Consider the following 24424-nt stretch of genomic DNA (forward strand, 5'->3'; position numbering starts at 1 on the left):
CTCGTGTCTCCAGACTGTCTTGTGTCTATAGACTGTCTCGTGTCTATAGACTGTGTCGTGTCTCCAGACTGTCTCGTGTCTATAGACTGTCTCGTGTCTATAGTCTGTCTCGTGTTTCCAGACTGTCTCGTGTCTATAGACTGTCTCGTGTCTATAGTCTGTCTCGTGTCTATAGACTGTCTCGTGTCTATAGACTGTCTCGTGTCTATAGACTGTCTCGTGTCTATAGTCTGTCTCGTGTCTATAGACTGTCTCGTGTCTATAGACTGTCTCGTGTCTATAGTCTGTCTCGTGTCTATAGACTGTCTCGTGTCTATAGACTGTCTCGTGTCTATAGACTGTCTCGTGTCTATAGACTGTCTCGTGTCTATAGACTGTCTCGTGTCTCCAGACTGGCTCGTGTCTATAGACTGTCTCGTGTCTATAGACTGTCTCGTGTCTATAGACTGTCTCGTGTCTATAGTCTATCTCGTGTCTATAGACTGTCTCGTGTCTATAGACTGTCTCGTGTCTACAGACTGTCTCGTGTCTATAGACTGTCTCGTGTCTATAGACTGTCTCGTGTCTATAGACTGTCTCGTGTCTATAGTCTGTCTCGTGTCTATAGACTGTCTCGTGTCTATAGACTGTCTCGTGTCTATAGACTGTCTCGTGTCTATAGTCTGTCTCGTGTCTCCAGACTGTCTCGTGTCTATAGACTGTCTCGTGTCTACAGACTGTCTTGTGTCTATAGACTGTCTCGTGTCTATAGTCTGTCTCGTGTCTATAGTCTGCCTCGTGTCTATAGACTGTCTCGTGTCTATAGACTGTCTCGTGTCTATAGACTGTCTCGTGTCTATAGTCTGTCTCGTGTCTCCAGACTGTCTCGTGTCTATAGACTGTCTCGTGTCTATAGACTGTCTCGTGTCTATAGACTGTCTCGTGTCTCCAGACACGTCTCCAGATCCAAGTTGTTATCGTGACACAGCGTGCACGCGGAGTATCTCGTATTACTCATCCCACAGCCTCCATTTGACCCTGGCGAGTGGCCCACCCTCTCGGCACGATGTACCCCATTCAATTAAAGCCAACGATTAAATTAGACCCCAGTCGATTCAATTAAACTCGGCACGGAGATTGATGCGACGGGAGCGTGGGGGCGCGGCGCTGCAGAGACGTGCAGACAAGACACACGTCACAGACACACGTCACACTCACACGTCACACTCACAGACACGACACACGTCACACTCACAGACACACGTCACACTCACAGACAAGACACACGTCACATTCACACTCACAGACACACTTCACACACTCACAGACAAGTCAGACGTCACACTCACACTCACAGACAAGTCACACGTCACACTCACAGACACACTTCACGCACTCACACTCACAGACAAGTCAGACGTCACACTCACAGACACACGTCACACTCACAGACAAGACACACGTCACACTCACAGACAAGACACACGTCACACTCACAGACAAGACACACATCACACTCACTCACAGACACACTTCACACACTCACACTCACAGACAAGTCAGACGTCACACTCACAGACACACGTCACACTCACAGACAAGACACACGTCACACTCACACTCACAGACAAGACACACGTCACACTCACACAGACAAGACACACGTCACACTCACAGACAAGTCACATGTCACACTCACACTCACAGACAAGTCACACGTCACACTCACACTCACAGACAAGTCACACGTCACACTCACAGACAAGTCACACGTCACACTCACACTCACAGACAAGTCACACGTCACACTCACAGACAAGTCACACGTCACACTCACAGACAAGTCACACTCACACTCACAGACAAGTCACACGTCACACTCACACTCCCAGACAAGACACACGTCACACTCACAGACAAGTCACACGTCACACTCACACTCACAAACAAGACACACGTCAAACTCACACTCACAGACAAGACACACACAGGCGGACAGACAACAACAACAGCAGCAGACATTCGCCACGAAGTGACGGTGACGTCACCACGGCGCCTGTGCTAGGCTAGGTGCACTTTGATGCCACGTGAAGTGTCGATGGTTCGCCGAGAGGAGGTCACGGGACAGACCCAGGTGCCATGGGTTGACTGACTGAGATGACTCCCAGATGCACCAGCTGTACCCCGTATTGTGCAAACTCGCAGAGTTTTATCTGACCGGCCGCTCCGCTCGTTGTTGTGAGCGTCTGCCTCCAACTACCCAGCAGCAGCGTCCTTCACGAGCCCTTTCCAGAGACACCGCGGTTACCAGTCATCGACAAGTCCACTCAGCTCCACGTCCTCCTGTACCACATCAGCTCCATCTCTTCTCCACCCCGTGCCGCGCCCGTTTAGCCCCCTCTATCCGGCCAAACAGAAGCGTCTTGGACCTGCGGTGGCTGGGCACACACAGCACAACTAGTACAGGCAGAGATTTAAAACGGACAGACAGCCAGTCACGTCCACAGGCACAGACAAGCAGAGAGAGAGAGAGATATATACAATCACAAAGACAAAAATCCCCCGTATAGCCTTAACGGACTGTAGGGGCAAATTCTGTAAGCGAGCACCTATGAAGGCCAGAACGGTACACGAGGGGGTGGGTGGCCAGCACCACGCCCGACCGCCTTTGTTTCCTCAGTGGCGATGATTTTACACACAGCTCCAGGCACTCATTTGAGGCCGAGCCGACCAGGCAGGGTGTCCGTGCGTGGGAGGGTGTGGGGTGGGGTGTGGGGAGCGGTCGGCGTGCCGGGCTACCGACCGCGGCGACCCGAGTTCGATTCCCGCTCACGGTCAATACCAGTGAGGATCATCTGAAGCGGTCCTGGGCTCCCCCCCCCCTAGGTCGACTCAGCCTCAAATGAGTGCCTGGAGCTGTGTGTAAAATCATCGCCACTGGGGAGACAAAGGCGATCGGGCGTGGTGCTCGCCACCCATCCCTTCGTGTGCCGTTCCAGCCTTCATAGGTGCTCGCTAACAGAACTTGCCCCTACAGTCTGTTCAGGCTATACGGGGGATCTTTGTTTGGTGTGTGGTATGGGCAGGCGAGGAGAGTTGGCTGGGTCACATTGCCCGCAAGCCCCATGCCCAAGCAGCTTCTGCTTGGCCGGATGGAGGGGGGCTACACGGGCGTGGTACGGACTAGAGAGGAGATGGAACTGATGTGGTACGGGGGGACGTGGAGCTGAGTGCACTTGCCGCTGACCGCTACGAGCGGTGTCAAGATCGGCCTCCATGGAAGATGAGGAGGCTCGTGAAGGACGCCGCTGCTGCCACTGGGCAATTGGATGCAGTCGCCCTCCAACAACAACGGAGTGCGGAGGAGCGACGCTCACAACAACGGGCGGAGCGTCCGCTCGGCTAAAACGCACAGTGGGGAGCACAGGTGGCGAATCGGCCGCTCATCTCAGTCAGTCAACAAACCCATGGCGCCTGGCCTGGGCCTGTCCCGTGACCTCCTGCGAGCAGCGGGAGCCGTCCACGATTCACACGCGGCGCGACTGCCCGAATGTTTTTTTTTTACGTTTTGCAAATCGTCCCCACGTGGCCACCATCCGCGCCGTCAGCCCCCCCCCCCAAACCCTCCCCAGCCCCCCCCCCGCCCTGCCACCACCACCGCCTCCTGCCCGTGCAACCACGCGTGTTCGGCATCAAACGCTCCCATCGCTTTAATGTTTCAGACGCCGCGCTCATTACGCGACGGGAGGCGCGCTTCTCGTTGAGCCGCGCTCGTTAGTCTTGCTAAAGTCGGGGGGGGGCGCGGGGTGTAGGGGGGGGGGTCGTGGGTGGGGGGGGGACCCTTCAGGAGACATAAACCCCATCCTCTCGGTCCGGGCGCTCTCCCTCTCCTCTCTCTCGTGACCAGTTACGCGTTTGGTTTTGCAGCCATAAAGGGCGCTGTTGAGACTGCGCGAGGTTTAATTAATTGCTCGGAGGATTGGGGACACAATTTCACGCTTATTTAAAAAAAACGCGCAATTGAAGAGAGAGAGAGAGCGAGAGAGGAGGGAGGGAGAGCACGGGAGGGTAACGTGGATGAGAAAAATGCGGTGGGGCCCACCCATCGTGGCATCTCCGAGTGCCGGAGGCGTGGTGCCCCGCGTTTGCCTGTCAAATTCACGCGGCCGATCTCTCTTCGAAAAGAGCGCCAAAACGATCTGAAAGTCCTCACAACTGCCAAGGGGGGTGGGGGGGGTGTGGGGACGTGGGAGTGGGAGCTGATGCTCGGGCTCATTTTGTGCGCGTTACAGCTACGGCTGACTGTGTGACATGATTTTTTGTCTTTGAATACCGCATGCCCGTGTCCCCTACCCCCAGCAACCTCCTTCCCCCCCTCCTCTCTCTCCCCAGCCCCACACCCTCCCCTCCCCCCCACACCGCGGCTCGATACTAATAATGCCATTGATTTGAGCGGTAAAGAAACCTCACACGGAGTCTCAAGACGCCCGTTCAGAAGGAGTCCTCCTACCCTGGGACGTTCCATCAATGCCGCGCTCCCACGAGTTTAGCTCCACGTGGACTGCTGGAGAGACGCCCCCCCCCCCCCCACTATCCCCCCCCCCCTCACCACCAACGCAATTCGAGGAGGTGGTGACGCTCATCACTCCCAAATTCCTCATTGGCCACACCTCGCAAGCCCCACGCCTACAACACCTGACAAGCCCTCCCGTTGGCAGTGGTCACTCATGCGAGTACCTAGCCAGGCCCGAGCCCGCTTAGCTTCCGAGATGCAACGAGGTCGTGGCTATCGTTTGTTTTTGCTTGCGTGTGGGAAGTCAACGGTTGGTTTGTCTTATGGATGAACTCGGCCCCTGCCAGAGGAATGTGGAATTTCCACCATTGTCTCATGGCCGTAAATAGGAGATGATCCACCGAGCCTCGTCTCTCTTGAGCTGTGCACGGCTTTGGGGGTTGGTTTTTTTTTATCTTATCGTGAACGAGAGACGCAGCAGATGCGTTATGAATACAAACTGTTTTGTAATACCCGCTCGCGATCATCACCTTATTATCATTATACAAATGTGTTACCGTGGCGGTTCGCCGCGGGGAGGGGAGTGCAGCCAAGGATGTAATAATGCGACGGGGAAAGCGAGAAAGGAACGCGAGAAGGGAGAGGGAGAGACGGAATGAATGGCAAATAAGAGAATGAAGGTGGCTAAAGGGGAGGACGGGAATCAGGAGGGATGAGGATCGGAAGGGAGAGGCTGGCTCCATCAAGGCCTCGTGATAGACGATGCCGGCAGTCACTGCGGAGGGCCATGTAGAGATTTTGACTTGAAGTTTTCGTGACTGCAGGAATTCATACTCTTTGGGTCTTTCGGTAATGTGAAGTTTTGTTTTTTTCTATCTACGTGATGAAAAATAGATTTTAAAAAATAATGTATTATTTTTTTCTATCTACGTGACTTTACCGAAAGACCCACAGAGGATGTAGAGATTGTGAGATGAGGAACCACCTGGGACAGCGCGACAGATGAGCAGCAGCGGCAGGAAGGAAGATGGAGCGGTGGTGCAGAAGAGGGGAGGAGGGGCGAGAAGGAATTACCGGGCAAAGATGTCGGGGATGATGGTGATGATGATAGGGTTGGTGATGGTGTTGGTGATGACAGATATGATGGTATGGGTGATGATGGGAGTTAGCGTGATGTTCTTGATGAGTGTTCACGTAGTGGTCGTAGTGGTGGTGGTGGTGATGGGGTAATGATGATGTTGGTATGAGGGTGAAGGTAGTGATGATGATAGTCATGAGGATAGTGATGATGATAGTCATGATGATGATAGTGGTGATGATGGCGATAAATTGTGTTGATGATGGTGATAATGACAGTGATGATTATATTGATGATGAAAGTGGTGATGATCGTGATGATGATGATGATGATGCTAGTGGTGATGATGGTGGTGGTGATGATGATGCTAGTGGTGATGATGGTGATGACGGTAGTGTTGATGATGGTGATGATGATGATGGTGAGCGATAGAGTGGCGCACGGCATTCCCTGGACAGCCCCGCTCGCCATAATTAACGCGCCTCTGCGCAGCGATCGCTCATTCATTTAATTAGATCCGCGACACTTGATCTTTGCTCTTTCTGGAATATATATATAAAAACAATCCCTCGTGATGCCGAGGTGAGGAGTTGCGGTAGCGAAATGGGGGGCGGGGGAAGCTGGTGGTAAGGGGGTGGGGGTGAGGATGAGAAGGGGGATGCTGTCACATCTTGGGTCACACCACAGTAGCTGGCCATGGTGACACTTCGTGCTGTAGATATACAATCGCTAACTCGGCTGGCGGCGTTCGTTCCCTCGCTCGCTCGCTCGTCCATCTGACCTCGGTTAACCCCGGGGCTCTCACAATCAGAGCTGGGGCCGCGAGGGGTCACAGCTCAGCCGCGGGTTCACGTCCCCTGCCCCAGGGACCACAGCCGCGAGGGAGGGGCGGGGGGGGGGGGTTGATGGGGTGGTGGGGGGAAGGGGAGTGGGTGGAAGGGGGTGCGAGGTGTTGATCGCGGAACGCGGAAATCTTCCCCCGACGCGGGAGATAAGACGCTGGACCGGGGCTGTGCGCGAGTAAGACCTTCCCCACCACCACCACCACCACCCACCACCCACCATTCACCACCACCCACCACCCACCCACTACCACCCACCCACCACCACCCAACCACCATCCCCGTTTAAGGCTGCTTCGACCTGTTCGGGCGAGTGCTGTTAGCGAGTACCTATTAACGTGCGTGGGTGTCTCGCTCTCCTGCATTCGATATAATTGCAAGCGAAGCACGTGGCCTCGTGACTGCGCTGGCCAGGAGACCACGGGCAGGGCAGAGGGAGGGAGGGGAATTTGAGTATATGAACTCGCGCTTGTCACGGCTGAACGATAATAACAATTCTACAACTGATGGTCGCCATGCATTCCACTTATCTAGGCGCATACTCTTTGTTTTTTTCGGTAAAATCACGTAGGTAAAAATAATAATAAATGAAAAAAACATCTAAATTAAATCACGACGTTTCGGGCGCAACACAAGCGTCCTTCTTCATATGGGGACAACGTAGCGAAAGCATAACCACTTAAGTGTGTGTCTCAGAGGTGGATGTGACGAGGAATTATATAGTCGCGGGAGGGAGGGGTGGGGGCCATGGTGAGGTGTGGGGGCGGGTTGTTGGCTGGGAGGAGAAGTTGCAAACACCGGGGGTGCGCTGGTAGGCAACGACTGGAGCCGAAACTGGGGCTTTGTGATGTAGATGGCGGAAGTGGATAAGCAAGCTAGGATTAAGCCGCATTTTGTTATGCTGCTTGGGGGGTAAATTAGAAATGCGCAGGCTAACAACGCGTGGAGTTCAAACTGAAATGTGCAAGCTATAAAGCAACGTGTGGCACTGGTGATGGTAGTGTGTGATGCTGGGGGTAACAGACTGGGAATATGGTTATGTTTATGAAAATAAATATAAACCGGCTGTCTAGCAGTAAACTGCGCGGTAGCTATAGTTTGACTTGGTTAATTACATCTTTCCAATGATTGCTCAATTTGAATCCATCATCTCGATTGAAGTTACGTATATGTTTGTATATCTGGTTGGCTTCATGGACAAATATTTGGTATTATCCAGGAGGCTTGCAGAGCACCTTGGTATCGGAGAACACAATGTCATGAGAACCAGCAGTATTATAACAGTGGTCAGCTACGGCTGTCCTCGAGACAGTCTCGTCCCTTCACCTGATGAAGGCCACTTGTGTTGTGGCCGAAACGTCGTGAGAATTTTGTTGTGTTATTCTATTTTATTAATTTATTATTTTATTCTCATTCTACGTGACTTTACCGAAAGAACCAAAGAAGATGAATCCTTGCAGTCACGACAGCTTTAAATCAGAAATATGTCGTTTCGTTTCCCCGATATAACAATCCCCACAGGTGCAACTCAGTTTGTAGACACCAGGGTACTGTAAGTCAGGAATGACATCCTGTACTGAATCGGACCTGGATCTTGTGTTTGTTTAGAATTTTGGAAATATTTTTGGTAATGCCTGCTATTTATGGCAACGTAATGATTTTGATTGGAGTCTCAGTGGGTTGTTTCTCCACGTTGGGAGAAACAGCTTGGCAGATAGCATGGTCCGAGTATCCGTTCATCTTGAGGGCCAGATGTACATGTTCCAATTAACTGGCCAGGTGGTGTTGGTCAGAAATGCAGTGGCCCCTATGGTATAGTGTTTTGATGAGGGAATTATTTTGTGCCGGATGGTGGTGGGAATCAGGCTTCAGGTAGGAATCTGTGTGGGTGGCCTTCCTGTAGACAGAATGTCCCAAAGAGCCATTGGGCCTCCTCTCAAACAGAACATCCAGGAATGGTAGCTTGCCATCCTTCTCCACTTCCATGGTGAATTTGATGGATGGGTGTATGGAATTGATGTGGTCTAGAAATTGGTTCAATGCTGGGAGGCCATGTGGCCAAATGACGAAAGTATCATCCACGTATCTCTCAAAGGCGCCGTGCGGGGGAATGGGCACGGACGAACAGGGCAGCGGAATTCGAGCCGGAGGAGACGAGCGGAGCGAAAGTTCGAGGGAACGATCGCGGTCGGGACTCCGAGACATCCGGCACTGAGCCCGATCTCCTGGGCGCTCGAAGCGCGTTGTCTGCGCGAATATCTGGCGTGGCACGGCGCGATGGTGGCAGCAGCAGCAGCGAGGAACGTGGTGCAGGAGCCGTAGGTGCCAATGTCTAAGTCTGCTGTTGCTGCTGCTGGCCACGACGAGAGGGCTACAGCAGAGCCTGAGCGCAGACCGAAGTGGGTTCACTGTGTGGGGAGTCCATTGCTTGGATTGAATGGCTACAGTCGCACTGCTGTGGCTTGTCTTTAATGTGCGCCTATGCGTCTCTCTGGAGCTCTATGGGTCTCCATGCGTCTCTATAGATCTCTATGTATGTCTATGTGTCTACTCTATGGGTTCATAGTTTGGGTTGGGTGGTCACAATCGCACTGCTGTGGCGTGTCTTTAATGTATCTCTATGTGTCTCAATGTACATCTATGCGTCTCGACGTATCTCAGTTTGTCTCTGTGTATATCTACGTATAGCTCTGGCTTGCTCATGGACACATGTTCAGCAGATGAATGCCAATGTGGAGGTCTTCTGCTGCTGCTGCTGCTGCTGGCCACGACGAGAGGGCTTCAGCAGAGCGAGAGTTCGTGTCGTGTCGCTCTTCCTCCTCCTCCTCCTCCTTTGGAGGAGCGCAGACCGCAATGGGCTAATGATACGCTCCACAGAGAGGCTTGTTTGCATGGCCACAATCGCACCAGTCTGACTTGTGTTTTTTTGTAAACGTATCTCCACGGCTGTCCGTGCATCTCTATGAGTCTCTACGTGTCTCTATGGGTTCCCTACGTGGTGCACAGGTTTTTGTTTTGCGTGGTCCACAGTGGCACGACTCTGGCTCGTGTCTTTCACGTCCCATGCGTGAAGGAGATGCGGTGCGCATCGGTCCGCATGCTGATGATGGTCCGGGAGGTGTCTTGGAGCAGCAGCAGCAGCAGCAGGAGGGGGAAGAGGAGGATTGTCACGGCCAGGAGGAGGAGGAGGAGGCGATGTTAGGGGTCTCGAATGAGACGTTTACCCTGCGGAGCTCCGCGTCTTCACGCTAACATCGAAATTAAATGCTGTTCCGGGGTTGGCGGGCGACGATAGCTGGGTGCAGGGGAGGCTTTGGGGCGGCGAAGGGGGGGGGGGGTTACGAGGAATGAATGAACGAATGAACTCTAAGGTGTTGAAATGAAATCGGGGCGTAAAATTGCGATGGGAAATTATTTGAATGTATACAAAAATATATACACATATATACGCACGCACACAGCTTGTAGATGACCAGCGGCACGTCGTGCGGAGGGCCTCATTAACACGCGTCACGCTCAGGAGCAGCACCGAGCACCTCCATCCACCGCTCCCCCAAAATTGCCACCACGTACCCCCAGGGTCGATAAACCACCCTGGAATAGCAAACGATTATGAGCGCAATCGCACGGCAGAGAGAACGCCGCGCGTGCACGCGCAAAGGCAAAGACCCCCCCCCCCCCACCCGAGGTCGTGTGAGCCTTTTGTTTGTGTATTTACAGCAGCAGGGCCTATGAAGGCCGCAACAGCAGCGCGTAGGAGGGGTCGTGGCCAGCGCCACGCCAAGGCCGCGGCTGCCTTTTGTTTCCACGACGTTGATGTGAAATACACAGCGCACGAGGCACTCGTTTGAGGCTGAGTCGACCTAGGGGAGACCCGGGATCGGTTCAGGTAATCGTCGCTGGCGTTGACCGTGAGCGGGAACCGAACTCGGGTCGCCAACTTCGTAGCGGCAGCGATAGCCGCTCCCCAGTTGCACATACACACACACACGCGCGCGCGCGCATCCAGACGCACGCTCCGTTCGCCACATTTCGAGATGTAAGCGAGATAGCAGCCCTGTTATAATGGATATACAAACCACGCTGATACGACCACGCGTCCTTGTCACATTGACACGCAGCTCTGGTTGGCTGGTTAGATTTGTGGCTGAGTAAATGGGTGGTTGAGCAGATGGGTGGCTGAAGAGATGGGTGGCTGTGTAGCGGAGTGAGTGCGTGCCTGGTGGCTGAGTGGGTGGGTGGCTGAGTGGTTGGGTGGCTGGGTAGCTGAGCGGATGGGTGGCTGAGTGGGTGGGTGGATGGCTGAGTGGGTGGGTGGGTGGATGGTTGAATAGGTAGGTGGGTGGCTGGCTGGGTGGGTGACTGAATGGGTGCGTGCCTGGGGTGCCTGAGTGGGTGGGTGGGTGACTGAGTAGGTGGGTGGCGGAGTTGCTGAATTTATGGGTGGCTGGATGGCTGAGTAGCTGCGTGGCTGGGTGGGTGGGTGGATGGCTGAGTGGGCGCGTGCCCGGGGTGACTAAATGGGTGGGTGGCTGAGAGGGTGGGTGGCTGGGTAGCTGAGTACCTGGATTGGAGGTTAACTGGTTGGGTGGATCGCTGAGCGGATGACTGGGTGGGAGGGACATTGGTCGAATAGGTCGGTGGGTGGGTGCTTGGCTCCACCACCTTATTATCCAGAGTATAAGACGCACCAGAAAAATACGCCCGTTGGACATGAAGTGCGTCTCGTGGTCGGACGAATACGGTAATGGGGAGCAGGCGATACAATGTGAATCACCCTCACTGTCGCAGCGGTATTATCCGCGACGTCTATATTTGCACCGTTGTTCGCATCGAGGAGGATGTAATCGTCTCCGATGTACGATTTGCTATTAACAGACAGACGGGAGGGCGCGCGTTGGGCGAACGGATGCGCGTTCCGTGCGGTGTGATGGTGGGGGGGGGGCTAAAGCGACCACCCCCTCCCCCGCCTCCGGGGCGAGAGGGTACGAGGAGCGTGCGATGGTGTGTGTGTTCGTGTCTACGTTTGCGGTGTGTGTGGTGTGTGGTGTGTGTGTAAACATCAGCACTGGGGAGACAAAGACGGCCGCGGGAGTGGTGCTGGCCACCCATCTCCTCGTGTGCCGTGACGGCCTTCAGAGGTGCTACTCGCTTACAGCACTTGCCCCAACAGTCTGTTGAGGCTATAGGGGGCAGGGTGGCGGTGGGATCTTTGTATTTGTGTGCGAGTGTCGTTGTGCGTGTGACTCACGGACTCCACCGTGGAGGGATACACTCTGACGGTAATCACGGACGAGTGAACTCCCCAACGGAGACACACAGAGCTAGAGAGAGAGAGGAGAGTGGAGTTGCCAATTGAGATCCCTCCGTCACGGCTCAAGGGCTTTCAAACAACCACAGTGTGAAAGACGATCAACACCAACAGCTTCCAGTGGCGTCCTGGGCCTATGGGGAAGTGATAGTTCACGTGGGCTGTTGAAATCAAATCACCTTTAAAGTGGGACGAACGGCACTGAATCATTTACAATTGGGGGGTGGAGTCGTTACAGAGGTAGTGAGGGGGGGGGGCTCCCGAGTGCAGAGGGGAGAAAGCGATTTGGGAGTTTGGAATCGGAGTGGGGTGAGGGGGGGGCAAAGTCGGGAGTCAGCAGCGATGAACTTATTCCGCGGTCCCGAGATGTTAACCACCTCGCCTGGTATACAGGAGGTCGTGGATGGGTTCGATCCCGACCCTGACGCCTGCTGCTGTGTAATTGGAGTTTGCGTGTCTCTCTCTCATCATCACCATGGTGGCTAGGGGATGTTAACTACCTCGCCTGGTATACAGGAGGTCGTGGATGGGTTCGATCCCGACCCTGACGCCTGCTGCTGTGTATTTGGAGTTTGCGTGTCTCTCTCTTCCCGTGGTCGCGTGGATTTTTCTCTGGGTCCCCCGGTTTATTCCCTCCACGTTTAAGAGTCAATGTGCGCTCAGAGCAATTGGCTGCTGCTAGACATCCACGTGAAAACCCACTGCATTTGGGGCTATAATTTGTGGCCAAGTCGCCTCTGAAAAATAGCTACGGGATCTAGCTCAGTGGGCCAAATTTAAGATGAAATAAATTAAATTAAAACGACGCCTTGAAAGTGACCAATGTATATAATAGGCAACGTTTCCAGGCAATGGCCCGTCTACATGGCGCGCGTGAACAGGACCATTGGCTTCAACGCGGTGTTGCTGAAAATGATGCACTCCCAGAATGCCGTGCCGACTGTGGGGATGAGTCAAAAACATCCAGATACCTGTCGAGGGAGTAGATCAATGCTAGACGGAGTCTAAAGTTTATCATTCCCCCAAGAAGGCCAAATGATGAAATGGCTGTCAGCGCTTTGTCTGGTTAAATAAAGGCCGTGGGTAGTGGAGAATGCGGCGCTGTAAAGTGCGGGCAGAGTAAACAGAGGGAGAACACGTTCCTTGAGACCGCCAAACACGTTTGGAACAACAACAACAACAACAACATTTGACATATCAAATGGGATGGAAATGCCAAATGAATTACAGAAAGACGCTGAATTCAGTCGAACCATGTGGAAGAGAACATGATATTTTAAGATATAATAATATTATGATCATCACTCCTACTTAGGTAGGTTTGCTTTTCTTCCCAGAGAAGCCTCACTGAGTTTTGTGACTCGTTTGTTTCAGGAGGGGTCCTGCAAAGTAGTTTCGCTGCAGGGAGCGATGTTACCCCCGTTGTTGTTGATAGTTGTGTGTGTGTGTATGTGAATCCCAGCTGAGTTCATTTGCAAAATCATTCTTCAGCATTGGGATGGATGTTTCGTGAATTACACGACCACACAACGGCACTACTGCAACCTGTGTGCCTTAGATGTTTTTATATTTGTGAATGCAAATGCGTGGGAGTCCGATTTCCAACACGCGTTTGTCATCGGCAGTATTTTGTATCAATTGTTTTGCTTGTTTGCCAGGGAAGGCTAACTTAGCTCGAAAGCTCTTTGTTCAGAAGCGACCTGGTCACAAACGGCAGCACGGCGAAGTGGCTCATTCGTGTGGAAATGTATAGCAGCCAAAGACTCTGAACGCGTGTTGCTAAATGCGGAGGGGGAAAAATCCGGAGGACACGGAGAAAAATCCGCGTGACCACGGGGAGAGACACACACACGAACTCCAAATACACAGCAGGCATCAGAGGTCGCGATCGAACCCACGCATCCTCCTGTACACCAGGCGAGGTAGTTAACATCTCCTAGCCACCGTGGTGATGATGAGAGAGAGACACGCAAACTCCAAATACACAACAGGCATCAGAGGTCGCGATCGAACCCACGCATCCTCCTGTACACCAGGCAAGGTAGTTAACATCTCCTAGCCACCGTGGTGATGATGAGAGAGAGACACACGAACTTCAAATACACAGCAGGCATCAGAGGTCGCGATCGAACCCACGCATCATCCTGTATACCAGGCGAGGTAGTTAACATCTCCTAGCCACCGTGGTGATGATGAGAGAGAGACACGCGAACTCCAAATACACAGCAGGCATCAGAGGTCGCGATCGAACCCACGCATCCTCCTGTACACCAGGCAAGGTAGTTAACATCTCCTAGCCACCGTGGTGATGATGAGAGAGAGACACGCGAACTCCAAATACACAGCAGGCATCAGAGGTCGCGATCGAACCCACGCATCCTCCTGTATACCGGGCGAGGTAGTTAACATCTCCTAGCCACCGTGGTGATGATGAAGAGAGACACGCGAACTCCAAATACACAGCAGGCATCAGAGGTCGCGATCGAACCCACGCATCCTCCTGTACACCAGGCGAGGTAGTTAACATCTCCTAGCCACCGTGGTGATGATGAGAGAGAGACACACGAACTTCAAATACACAGCAGGCATCAGAGGTCGCGATCGAACCCACGCATCCTCCTGTACACCAGGCGAGGTAGTTAACATCTCCTAGCCACCGTGGCGCCCATTGTAGCCTCAGCACTCTCACCACCTATTGGACGCTCACAAGCGTCACGTGCTCCGCGTGCTGCATGAGGCCATTGTGAGCCGGCCGTTCGGTGCCTGCCACGTGGCCCGCGGGGAGGCTTCGCGTTGCGCCCTTCCCCCTTCCCGCGCCGGGGATAAAGATGTACCTCCGACTTCAAAGGCAGCAGCCCCCCGTGATGTGTTCTTTATTTCTTTTTGTTTTGGGCTGAAATTCAAATGGCATCGTCCCCCCACCCTCTCCCGAGTTCCCACGGGCGAAGTGATTTATTTAGATTTACGTTGCAAAAGAGAAACATAACGATAATGTTATATTATTTCGCGCGGATGATCACGAGAGGGTGTGAAGCTGGTGCTGGGGGAGGGGGGGGGGTTCTAGGGGAGTGGTAAGAGGAGGAGGAGGAGGGGTGGGGAGGAGTTTACGGAGGAGAAGGGGCCGAGTCGTAATAGAATCTGAAACGTGGACGACAGTGGACTCGCTTTCCTGTGCTCTTTTCCTTCTCATCAATGGCAGTGGAAATGCGAGATTTTCTCCCCTGAAATTGGCCACAGCTGTTGTTGCATGTGCGGCGGCGTTTAGCGGCTCCTCGCGAGAGATGTGTTTAAAATGCGCTCCTGCGTATGTGTGTGTGTGTATGTTGAACGAGTGTTGTTAGCGCGCGCGCGTGCGTTACGTTGACACGACCACCCGGGCGTGTGAGAGATCCGCGTGTCGTGTGTCGACGTCACTTAGCCCCCCCCCCCATCCTAACCCACTAACCCCCACGGTGCTGTGACCCCAAAGCATGGGGACACCCCCCCCCTCCAACCCCCTTCCTCCAGCCCGCACGTCCATTCGATTATCGGCAGCGGTCACGATAGTGCTTAGTGGGGGGCGGGGCGGGTAATCGGGTACGGGGGAGGGGCTTTATGGGGAGGGGGGTGCTGCGGGTGGGAGTTGAAGGGACGAGGGGGGGGGGCTTTTTGGCCCTCGACTTGAGGCCCTGTCCCCTGCCTCTGAGAGGCGCGGTCGCAACAGTCTGCGAAGGTTATGCGGAGGAGGTGGTGGTGGTGGGTTGGGGAATTCTTTGTTCTTGTGGGTGTTTTTTTTTGTTCACCTTCCACCCGTAAGCAGGGCTACAGGTTCGAGACTCGCAGCTGTGCACGTCACTCCCATGAGCAAGAGCCCCCCCCCCCCCAACTTCATCCAGTGAAATAATCATCAATGGCTCAGTAGCCACCAGAGTCTTAGCCCCCCCCCCCCACACCCATAGGCCACCCGCCACGTTACTAATTCATGGCGGGAACCGCACGCGCTCCTCTGAACGATTTCCAAAGAATAAATTAAGAACTAAATCGGAATCCCAGGGCATCTTAACAATTCATGCGCGACTGGGTTTGTAATTCAACGTTCAGTTGGAGCGCGGCGCTACGCGCGGTGCAACAAACGCACCCCCCCCTCCTCCTCGCCCCTCCCCCCTCCTCCTCGCCCCTCCCCCCTCCTCCTCGCCCCTCCTCCTCGCCCCTCCTCCTCGCCCCTCCCCCCTCCTCCTCGCCCCACCCCCTCCTCCACTCCGACTCCTCCAACAGCGACGTTGGGCAGCGAACCCGCGGCGCGAGCAGCACTCGGGGCCGCGTTCCTTGAGTGGGTGGGGCCCGCGTGGCGCTGGCCAATCACAAGGCCCACGTCGTTGAGTCTCTGCGTGTTCGTGTCTGTGTGTGTGTGTCTGTGTGTGTGTCTGTGTGTGGGGGGGAGCGGTAGTGTAGCGGTGAGCGCGCTATGAACCTGGCGACCCGGGGTTCGATTCCCGCTCACGGCCAACACCGGGTGACGATTATCTGAACCGGTCCTGGGCCTCCCCTAGGTCGTCTCAGCCTCAAATGAATACCCGGTGCGGTGTGTAAACATCGCCACTGGGGAGACAAAGGCGGCCGGGCGTGGTGTTGGCCACCCACCCCCTCGTGTGCCGTGCCGGCCTTCATAGGTGCTCGCTAACAGCACTTTCCCCTACAGTATGTTAAGGCTATACGGGGGATGTTTTTCTTTGTAATTGTATTGTGTGTGTGTGGTTGTGTTCTGAGTGTTTGTGTGTTTGTCTTCGTGGTTGTGTTGTGAGTGTGTGTATGTGCTTGTGGTGTGTGTGTGTGATTGTGTTGTGAGTGTTTGTGCGTTTGTCCTTGTGGTTGTATTGTGAGTGTTTGTGTGTGGTTGTGTAGCGAATGTAGGTTTGCGTTTTCGTGTTGGTTGTGTATCAGCCTGGAAATGCTGTGCCAGTTGATGTAGGATCTGGGTCCGAGGTGACGAGATATGATGATGAGAGATATGGATATGTGTCAGTACAGCAATGGACGCTTCAATCCATCTGTGCGGAGCTTTGAGTGTGTTACCCTCCTCGAAATGCGTGGTGCGTTCTCTCCAGGTGCCCGGCATTCCTCCCTACGCACCACAACCTTAGTTGAGTACAATCAGCCAATCACCCCAGTCCAGAAGCCTCGAGGCTCGCTGCAGCTTTGACAGACACCGGATGTCCACCGTGCCCAGAAATCCCCGAGCCAACACTATCCTCTCGCAACCCCGATACGCGAGATCACGCCACCCCCAATCCTCCCGTGATAATCAATAATTATCAGACCTCTTACAGACGCACGCACTCTCCTACCGCGCGATGTCGCGGCGGGAGCTGCGAGGCCACGTGTGAGTTCCAGGTGAACGGCTCCAGGCACTGAGAAACGATCACTCCCTCTGGCTCCCGATCCAATCACGGATGCGTTTCAATGTCGCCTCCAATGGACTCGCATGACCTTCTCACTAACTCATCACCTCTCATCTCACTCCACTCCCCTCCACGCACTCTCCTACCTCTCCCCTCTCATCTCACTCTACTCAGGGGCGGAGCCAGGATTTTCAGCCCGGGGTGACATTCAACAAATTTTAATTTCAAGAATGATTAGAGAGTCAGGCTGTTGAACTAGACGCCATCGGATGGCGACACACTCTGACAATGCAGTTGCGCGGAGTCCGCCAGACCGAGTGTCGTACACTTATACGCAGAATGTTTCAGATTTTTTATTTTTCATTTTTTTTCGGCGGTGACAATTTTCTACCCTGTCACCCCCCTGGCTCCGCCCCTGACCCTACACCCCACCACGCACTCTCCTACCTCTCCCCTCTCATCTCACTCCACTCCCCTCCACGCTCTCTCCTACCTCTCCCCTCTCATCTCACTCTACTCCCATCCACGCTCTGTCCTACCTCTCCCCTCTCATCTCACTCTACTCCCATCCACGCACTCTGCTGCCTCTCCCCTCTCATCTCACTCCACTCCCCACCACGCACTCTCCTACCTCTCCCCTCTCATCTCACTCTACTCCCCTCCACGCTCTGTCCTGCCTCTCCCCTCTCATCTCACTCCACTCCCCTCCACGCTCTCTCCTACCTCTCCCCTCTCATCTCACTCCACTCCCCTCCACGTCCTCTCCTACCTCTCCCCTCTCATCTCACTCTACTCCCCTCCACGCACTCCCCTGCCTCTCCCGTCTCATGCTCTCCTTCCCGCCCCAAGTTACGAGAGCAAATACTTAGCCTCATTCATAATTCATGAAGGAATATTTAAAATGCAAATTCCAAACAGATTAAGTGGGACGCTGATGTTGTGTTGGGCCAAGTGTTTGTTCGAACTGTGTTTGTTCAATCAATATTTGATTAACTCGGTGCCCCACTTGATCAGACCAACTAGGGGATTCGAGTCCTCGGAGCGCAGCGAGTGAGAGAGTAGCCCCGCGCACAAAGCGAAGAGTCGGGCATTGGGTGCGCCTCGCAGTGACGGCGCTCATCCTCTACCATTGTGCTCACGTCGGCAGTAGCAGTACGTTCAGGAACACGCCTTTGTCAACCCCTGCCACCCACCCCACACACACACACACACATGCACCCTCTGTCTACCCCCACCGCCGTGTCCACCCCCACCCATAGCCCCCACGTCCACCCCACCCGCCCCCCTCCCCGTGTCCACCTAACCCCTAACACCCAGGGGAGGGGGCTCAGGCAGCGGGGAGTGTGGGGGGGGGGGAGGGGGTGGGGGTGGGGGGAAGGGGGTTGGGGGTGGGGGGGAGCTGTGCTCACCGACCGGAAAATGGAGCGGAGAGAATCCGCGACAAACGGCAGCGGATTAAAGAGAATTCATTTGGGGGTGCGGGGGTGGAGGGGTGCGGGGGTGTGGGGGTGTGGGGGTGGGGGGGGTGGGGGGGGTGCAGGGGTGGGGGGGTGGGGGGGATGCAGGGTGGGGGGGTGCAGGGGTGAGGGTCATCCCCCCACCATCCCCCCACCATTCCCCTCCGCCGTGAGCGGCTGAGATGAACAGCCGTGGCGTGAAGACGCTCGACATCTTCAGCCCCGCGTGGCCGCTCCCCACAGTGGCCGTGCTGCTGCTGCTGCTGCCTGCTGGCTGCTGCTGCTGCTGCTGGGGAGCGGTGGCGCAGTGGTTAGCGCGCTCCGCTACGAACCCGGCACAGGCCCCATTTCGATTCCCGCTCACGGCAGCCGCCGACGACCAGCAGGGACGATTATCCGAACCTCTGAACCGGTCCTGGGCATCGCCCCTATGGTCGACTCAGCCTCAAATGAGTGCACATGGGGCGGTGCGTGAACATCGTCGCTGGGGAGACGAAGGCGGCCGGGCGTGTTTTTATTATTATTTAGAATGTGGCGCACAGCGGGGCGGTGGCGAAGTGCGCTGTGAACTCCGGTCACCTGAGTTCGATACCCTTCGACGGCTATTATCAGTGGCTTAGTGACTTTTTAAGAACCGGCCCTGACAGCCCCCCACCCATGTCCGTGACACCACTGGCGAGAGCCAACAACCACAACAACAACCACAACAACAACCACAACAACAACCACAACAACCACACGGTGATGGTTGTATTTGATGATGATGCATTTGTCAGTGAATGCGAAATTCATGATGATGCTGCTGATGATGCTGTCACTGCTGATGATGATGCTGCTGATGATAATCATCATGTATTTTATAGTGATTGTGTGTTTAATGATTATGTATTTGAAAGCAATGATGCTTCTGCTGCTGCTTCTGCTGCTGATGATGGTGATGCTGCTAATGATGATGCTGTTGATGCTGCTGATGATGCTGATGATGGTGATGCTGCTAATGATGATGCTGCTGCTGCTGATGGTGATGCTATTTCTGATGCTGCTTATGATGGTGATGTTGCTAATGATGATGCTGCTTCTGATGCTGCTGCTGCTACTGATGGTACTGATGATGCTGCTGCTGCTGATGATGATACTGATGATGCTGATGCTGCTGTGTAGATGGGGAGGGAGAGGCCGAGGCTGTTTACGTGCGCGTGGTGATGCCACCGCGGAACGCGAGCGCCGGGGCGTCAGCCGCGAACGAGCCGACGTTCGAGTGCGTGGCCGACGGCAGGTAAAATACGTCGTCATCATCAGCAGCAGCAGCCGCAGCAGTATCATCAGCTGGAGCAGTTGCATCAGCATCGGCAGAATCACTATCGTCGTCATCATCGCCGGCGTCGTCATCAGTAGGAGCAGCAGCGGAAACACGATCATCATCGTCGTCGTCATTATCGTCGTCATCATCATTGTCGTCGTCATCAGTATCATCGTCGTCGTCATCATCATCGTGGTCATCGGGTATAGGAATAGGTTTTACCCTTTTAACTGGCACAAAAACTGACACCTTTATTCAAGGCATCATGTTTGCAATATAACCACAACACAAGCAGTCAAAATGCAAATTAAAAAGACAACTCTGATAATAATATGCACTGTCCTTGAATTAGATTGGTCCACACCCGAGACAGCTTTTCTTAGAGCCTCGTCTCCATTGGTGTTGGACCAGAAGACGCCAAAAGGCGTACAACTCTAAAACAGCGCACTATCAGAGTATTGAGGGCTCGGGGTGAGCATTTACATTATGAGACCTCCTTTGCCAGTAACAAGAAATAGGAATAGGTTTTACCCTTTTAACTGGCACACAAACTGACACCTTTATTCAAGGCATCATGTTTGCAATAACCACAACACAAGCAGTCAAAATGCAAACAAAAAAAGACAACTCTAATAATAATATCGTGGTCATCATCATCGTCGTCGTCATCATCGTCGTCATTATCGTCATCGTCGTCGTCGTCATCATCATCATCGTCGTCATCATCGCCCGCGTTAAGATTATCAGCAGCGGCATTGTCATCAGTGGCGAATGATAATTCATCTGAACCGGTCTTGCTGCCTCCCCTAGGTCTATTCAACCGTAAATGAGTACAGCACCCTGGTGCGCGCGTGTCAAGACCGCCACTGGGGAGACAAAGGCGGCCGGCCACCCAAACTCTTCGTGTGCCGTGCCGGCCTTCACAGAGCGTGCTCGCTAACAGCACTTGCCCCTCATAGTCTCTTAAAGCCTACAGGGGGTATCTTTGTCTTTGGTGGCGGTGGTTGTTTGACGCCGTGGGTAGCGGCAGTGCAGCGGTGAGCGGCCCTGCACGAGCAAACCCGGCGACCCGAGTTCGATCCCCGCTCGTGGCCAACACCAGTGACGATTATAATCTGGACCGGTCCTGCGCCGCCCCCCTAGGTCGACTCGGCCTCAATTGGGTACCGAGTGCGATGTGTATACAACAACAAAAAAACATCGCCGCTGGGGAGGCAAAGGCGGCGGCCACCCCACCCTCTTCGTGTAGGGGTGGTCATACAGGACGCTCGTGATCAACACTTACCCCTACAGTCTGTTAAATCCTACACGGTGGATCTTTGTCTTTGGTGGCTGGTGGTGGCTGGTGGTGGTGCGAGTCCGTGAGTCCAATAGCCGTTGTCTCTCTGCGTTGCCCACGTGTCGCAGGCCGGTGGACAAGGTGAGCGTGACGTGGCGCGTGAACGGTGTCCCCGTCTCCGCCGGGGTCACGGACTTCGGACGCCGCCTCTCGCTGTCGCCCCCCGCCGCCTCACCCCCTTGGGCCGGGGCGCGCGGGGGCGACGCGGCACGGGTGGAGTGCGAGGCGTCACTCATCGGGGTGGACGTGCCGCCGGTGTCGCGAAGCGCGTACTTCACCCTCCTGGGTACGCGGGGGCACGTGGAGACACAGGGGCACGTGGAGACAGGGCACGTGGAGACACAGGGGCACGTGGAGAGACAGGGCACGTGGAGACAGGGCACGTGGAGACAGGGGACGTGGAGACAGGGGCACGTGGAGACAGGGCACGTGGAGACAGGGCACGTGGAGAGACAGGGGACGTGGAGACAGGGGACGTGGAGAGACAGGGGACGTGGAGACAGGGCACGTGGAGACGGGAGCACGTGGAGACAGGGCACGTGGAGACGGGAGCACGTGGAGACGGGAGCACGTGGAGACGGGAGCACGTGGAGACGGGAGCACGTGGAGACAGGGCACGTGGAGACAGGGGACGTGGAGACAGGGCACGTGGAGACAGGGGACGTGGAGAGACAGGGGACGTGGAGACAGGGCACGTGGAGACGGGAGCACGTGGAGACAGGGCACGTGGAGACAGGGGACGTGGAGACAGGGCACGTGGAGACAGGGGACGTGGAGACAAGGCACGTGGAGACAGGGCACGTGGAGACAGGGCACGTGGAGACAGGGGCACGTGGAGACAGGGCACGTAGAGACAGGGCACGTGGAGACAGGGGATGCGGAGATGTGGGAGGCGGCGAGATGGGTGGGGGATGGCACAGGCGCAGAGAGACAGAGACGCCGGGACACGCACAAAGACACGAGAGAACAGACAGAGAGACACAAACTTCAATGACAAATATTCCCCCGTATAGCCTGTAACAGACTATTGGGGCGAGTGCTGTTCTCGAGCACACTCTATGAAGGCCGGCACGGCGCACGAGGAGGTGGGTGGCCAACAACACGCGCGGCCGCCTTTGTCTCCCTAGCGGCGATGTTTACACACCTTACCAGTTACTTATTTGAGGCTGAGTCGACCTAGGGGAGGAGACCCATGACCGGTTCAGATAATCGTCCCTGGTGTTGGCCGTGAGCGGGAATCGAACTCGGGTCGCCGGGTTTGTAGCGCAGCGCACTATCCGCTACACCACCGCTCCCTACACCAGAACACAACACACTGACACAACACACTGACACAATACACTGACACAGCACTAACACAACACACTGACACAGCACTGACACAATACACTGACACAATACACTGACACAGCACTGACACAACACACTAACACGGGACTGACACAACACACTGACACAACACACTGACACAACACTGACACAGCACTGACACAGCACTGACACAACACACTGACACAGCACTGACACAGCACTGATACAGCACTGACACAGCACTGACACAACACACTGACACAGCACTGACACAGCACACTGACACAGAACTGACACAACGCACTGACACAACACACTGACACAACACACTGACACAGCACACTGACACAACACACTGACACAGCACTGACACAGCACTGACACAACACACTGACACAGCACTGACACAACACACTGACACAGCACTGACACAGCACTGACACAACACACTGACACAGCACTGACACAGCACTGACACAACACACTGACACAACACTGACACAACACACTGACACAGCACTGACACAACACACTGACACAACACACTGACACAGCACTGACACAACACACTGACACAGAACTGACACATCACTGACACAACACACTGACACAGCACTGACACAACACACTGACACAACACTGACACAACACACTGACACAGCACTGACACAACACACTGACACAGCACTGACACAACACACTGACACAACACACTGACACAGAACTGACACAGCACTGACACAACACACTGACACAGCACTGACACAGCACTGACACAACACACTGACACAACACACTGACACAACACTGACACAACACACTGACACAGCACTGACACAACACACTGACACAGCACTGACACAACACACTGACACAACACACTGACACAGAACTGACACAGCACTGACACAACACACTGACACAGCACTGACACAACACACTGACACAGCACTGACACAACACTGACACAACACACTGACACAACACTGACACAGCACTGACACAACACACTGACACAGCACTGACACAACACACTGACACAGCACTGACACAACACACTGACACAGCACTGACACAACACACTGACACAACACACTGACACAGCACTGACACAACACACTGACACAGCACTGACACATCACTGACACAACACACTGACACAGCACTGACACAGCACTGACACACAACTGACACAACACTGACACAGCACTGACACAGCACTGACACAACACTGACACAGCACTGACACAGCACTGACACAGCACACTGACACAGCACTGACACGTGTAAACTGACTACCCCCGCCCCCCTCTCCACAGAGTCCCCCCACTTCATCGTGGAGCTGGAGCGGAGCATTGTGGGTACGGTGGACCAGACGATCGAGATCCCGTGCCGCGCGACCGGTGCGTCTGGGGGGGGTCACGGTTAGGGTCACGGGTCAGAGTCTGGGTCGGGCTTAGGGATGGTGGATTAAGGTTGGGCTTAGCGATGTGTGTGGGGGTGTCTATGTGTGTGTGTTTGCTGAGTCTTAATTAAATCAATCACGGCATCTGCAGGGGATAACACTTCCCCTGCCCCGCTAATCCCCCCACCGCCTTGCCCACCCTACGCAAACTGCACCTCGGAGTCAAGGCCGCCGGGTTAAACTCGGAGCCAGGTGCCCGGGTCAGTGACCGCGGCAAGGGGGTTGTGCAAATGCTGAGACGACTCAAGGCGAACGCGGGGGGTCAAGGGGAGCAGCAACAGCACGCGCGTGATCACCACGTGTGATGCTCGCGCCGCGTGTACACGCCGCGACACGTGTACACGCAGCGACACGTGTGCACGTGTACAAGCCACGACACGTGTGCACGTGTACAAGCCACGACACGTGTACAAGCCACGACACGTGTATACGTGTACAAGCCACGACACGT

At 54.6% G+C, this 24424-nt stretch overlaps 1 protein-coding gene across 1 annotated transcript in view; it reads left to right on the top strand.

Annotated features, from left to right (window-relative positions):
* The window catches only part of LOC116951358 (protein sidekick-2-like), a 303157-nt gene that overhangs the window by 208398 nt on the left and 70335 nt on the right, over positions 1-24424 (top strand). The window contains exons 6-8 of the mRNA XM_076073639.1: positions 19720-19834; positions 21266-21483; positions 23828-23911. Of these exons, the coding sequence (XP_075929754.1) occupies positions 19720-19834; positions 21266-21483; positions 23828-23911 (417 nt within the window). The remainder of the gene's footprint in view (positions 1-19719; positions 19835-21265; positions 21484-23827; positions 23912-24424) is intronic.

The sequence above is a fragment of the Petromyzon marinus genome, chromosome 43, assembly GCF_048934315.1.
Source record: "Petromyzon marinus isolate PM22_M1 ecotype Great Lakes invasive population chromosome 43, UKy_Petmar_22M1.pri1.0, whole genome shotgun sequence".
Classification (NCBI taxonomy): domain Eukaryota; kingdom Metazoa; phylum Chordata; class Hyperoartia; order Petromyzontiformes; family Petromyzontidae; genus Petromyzon; species Petromyzon marinus.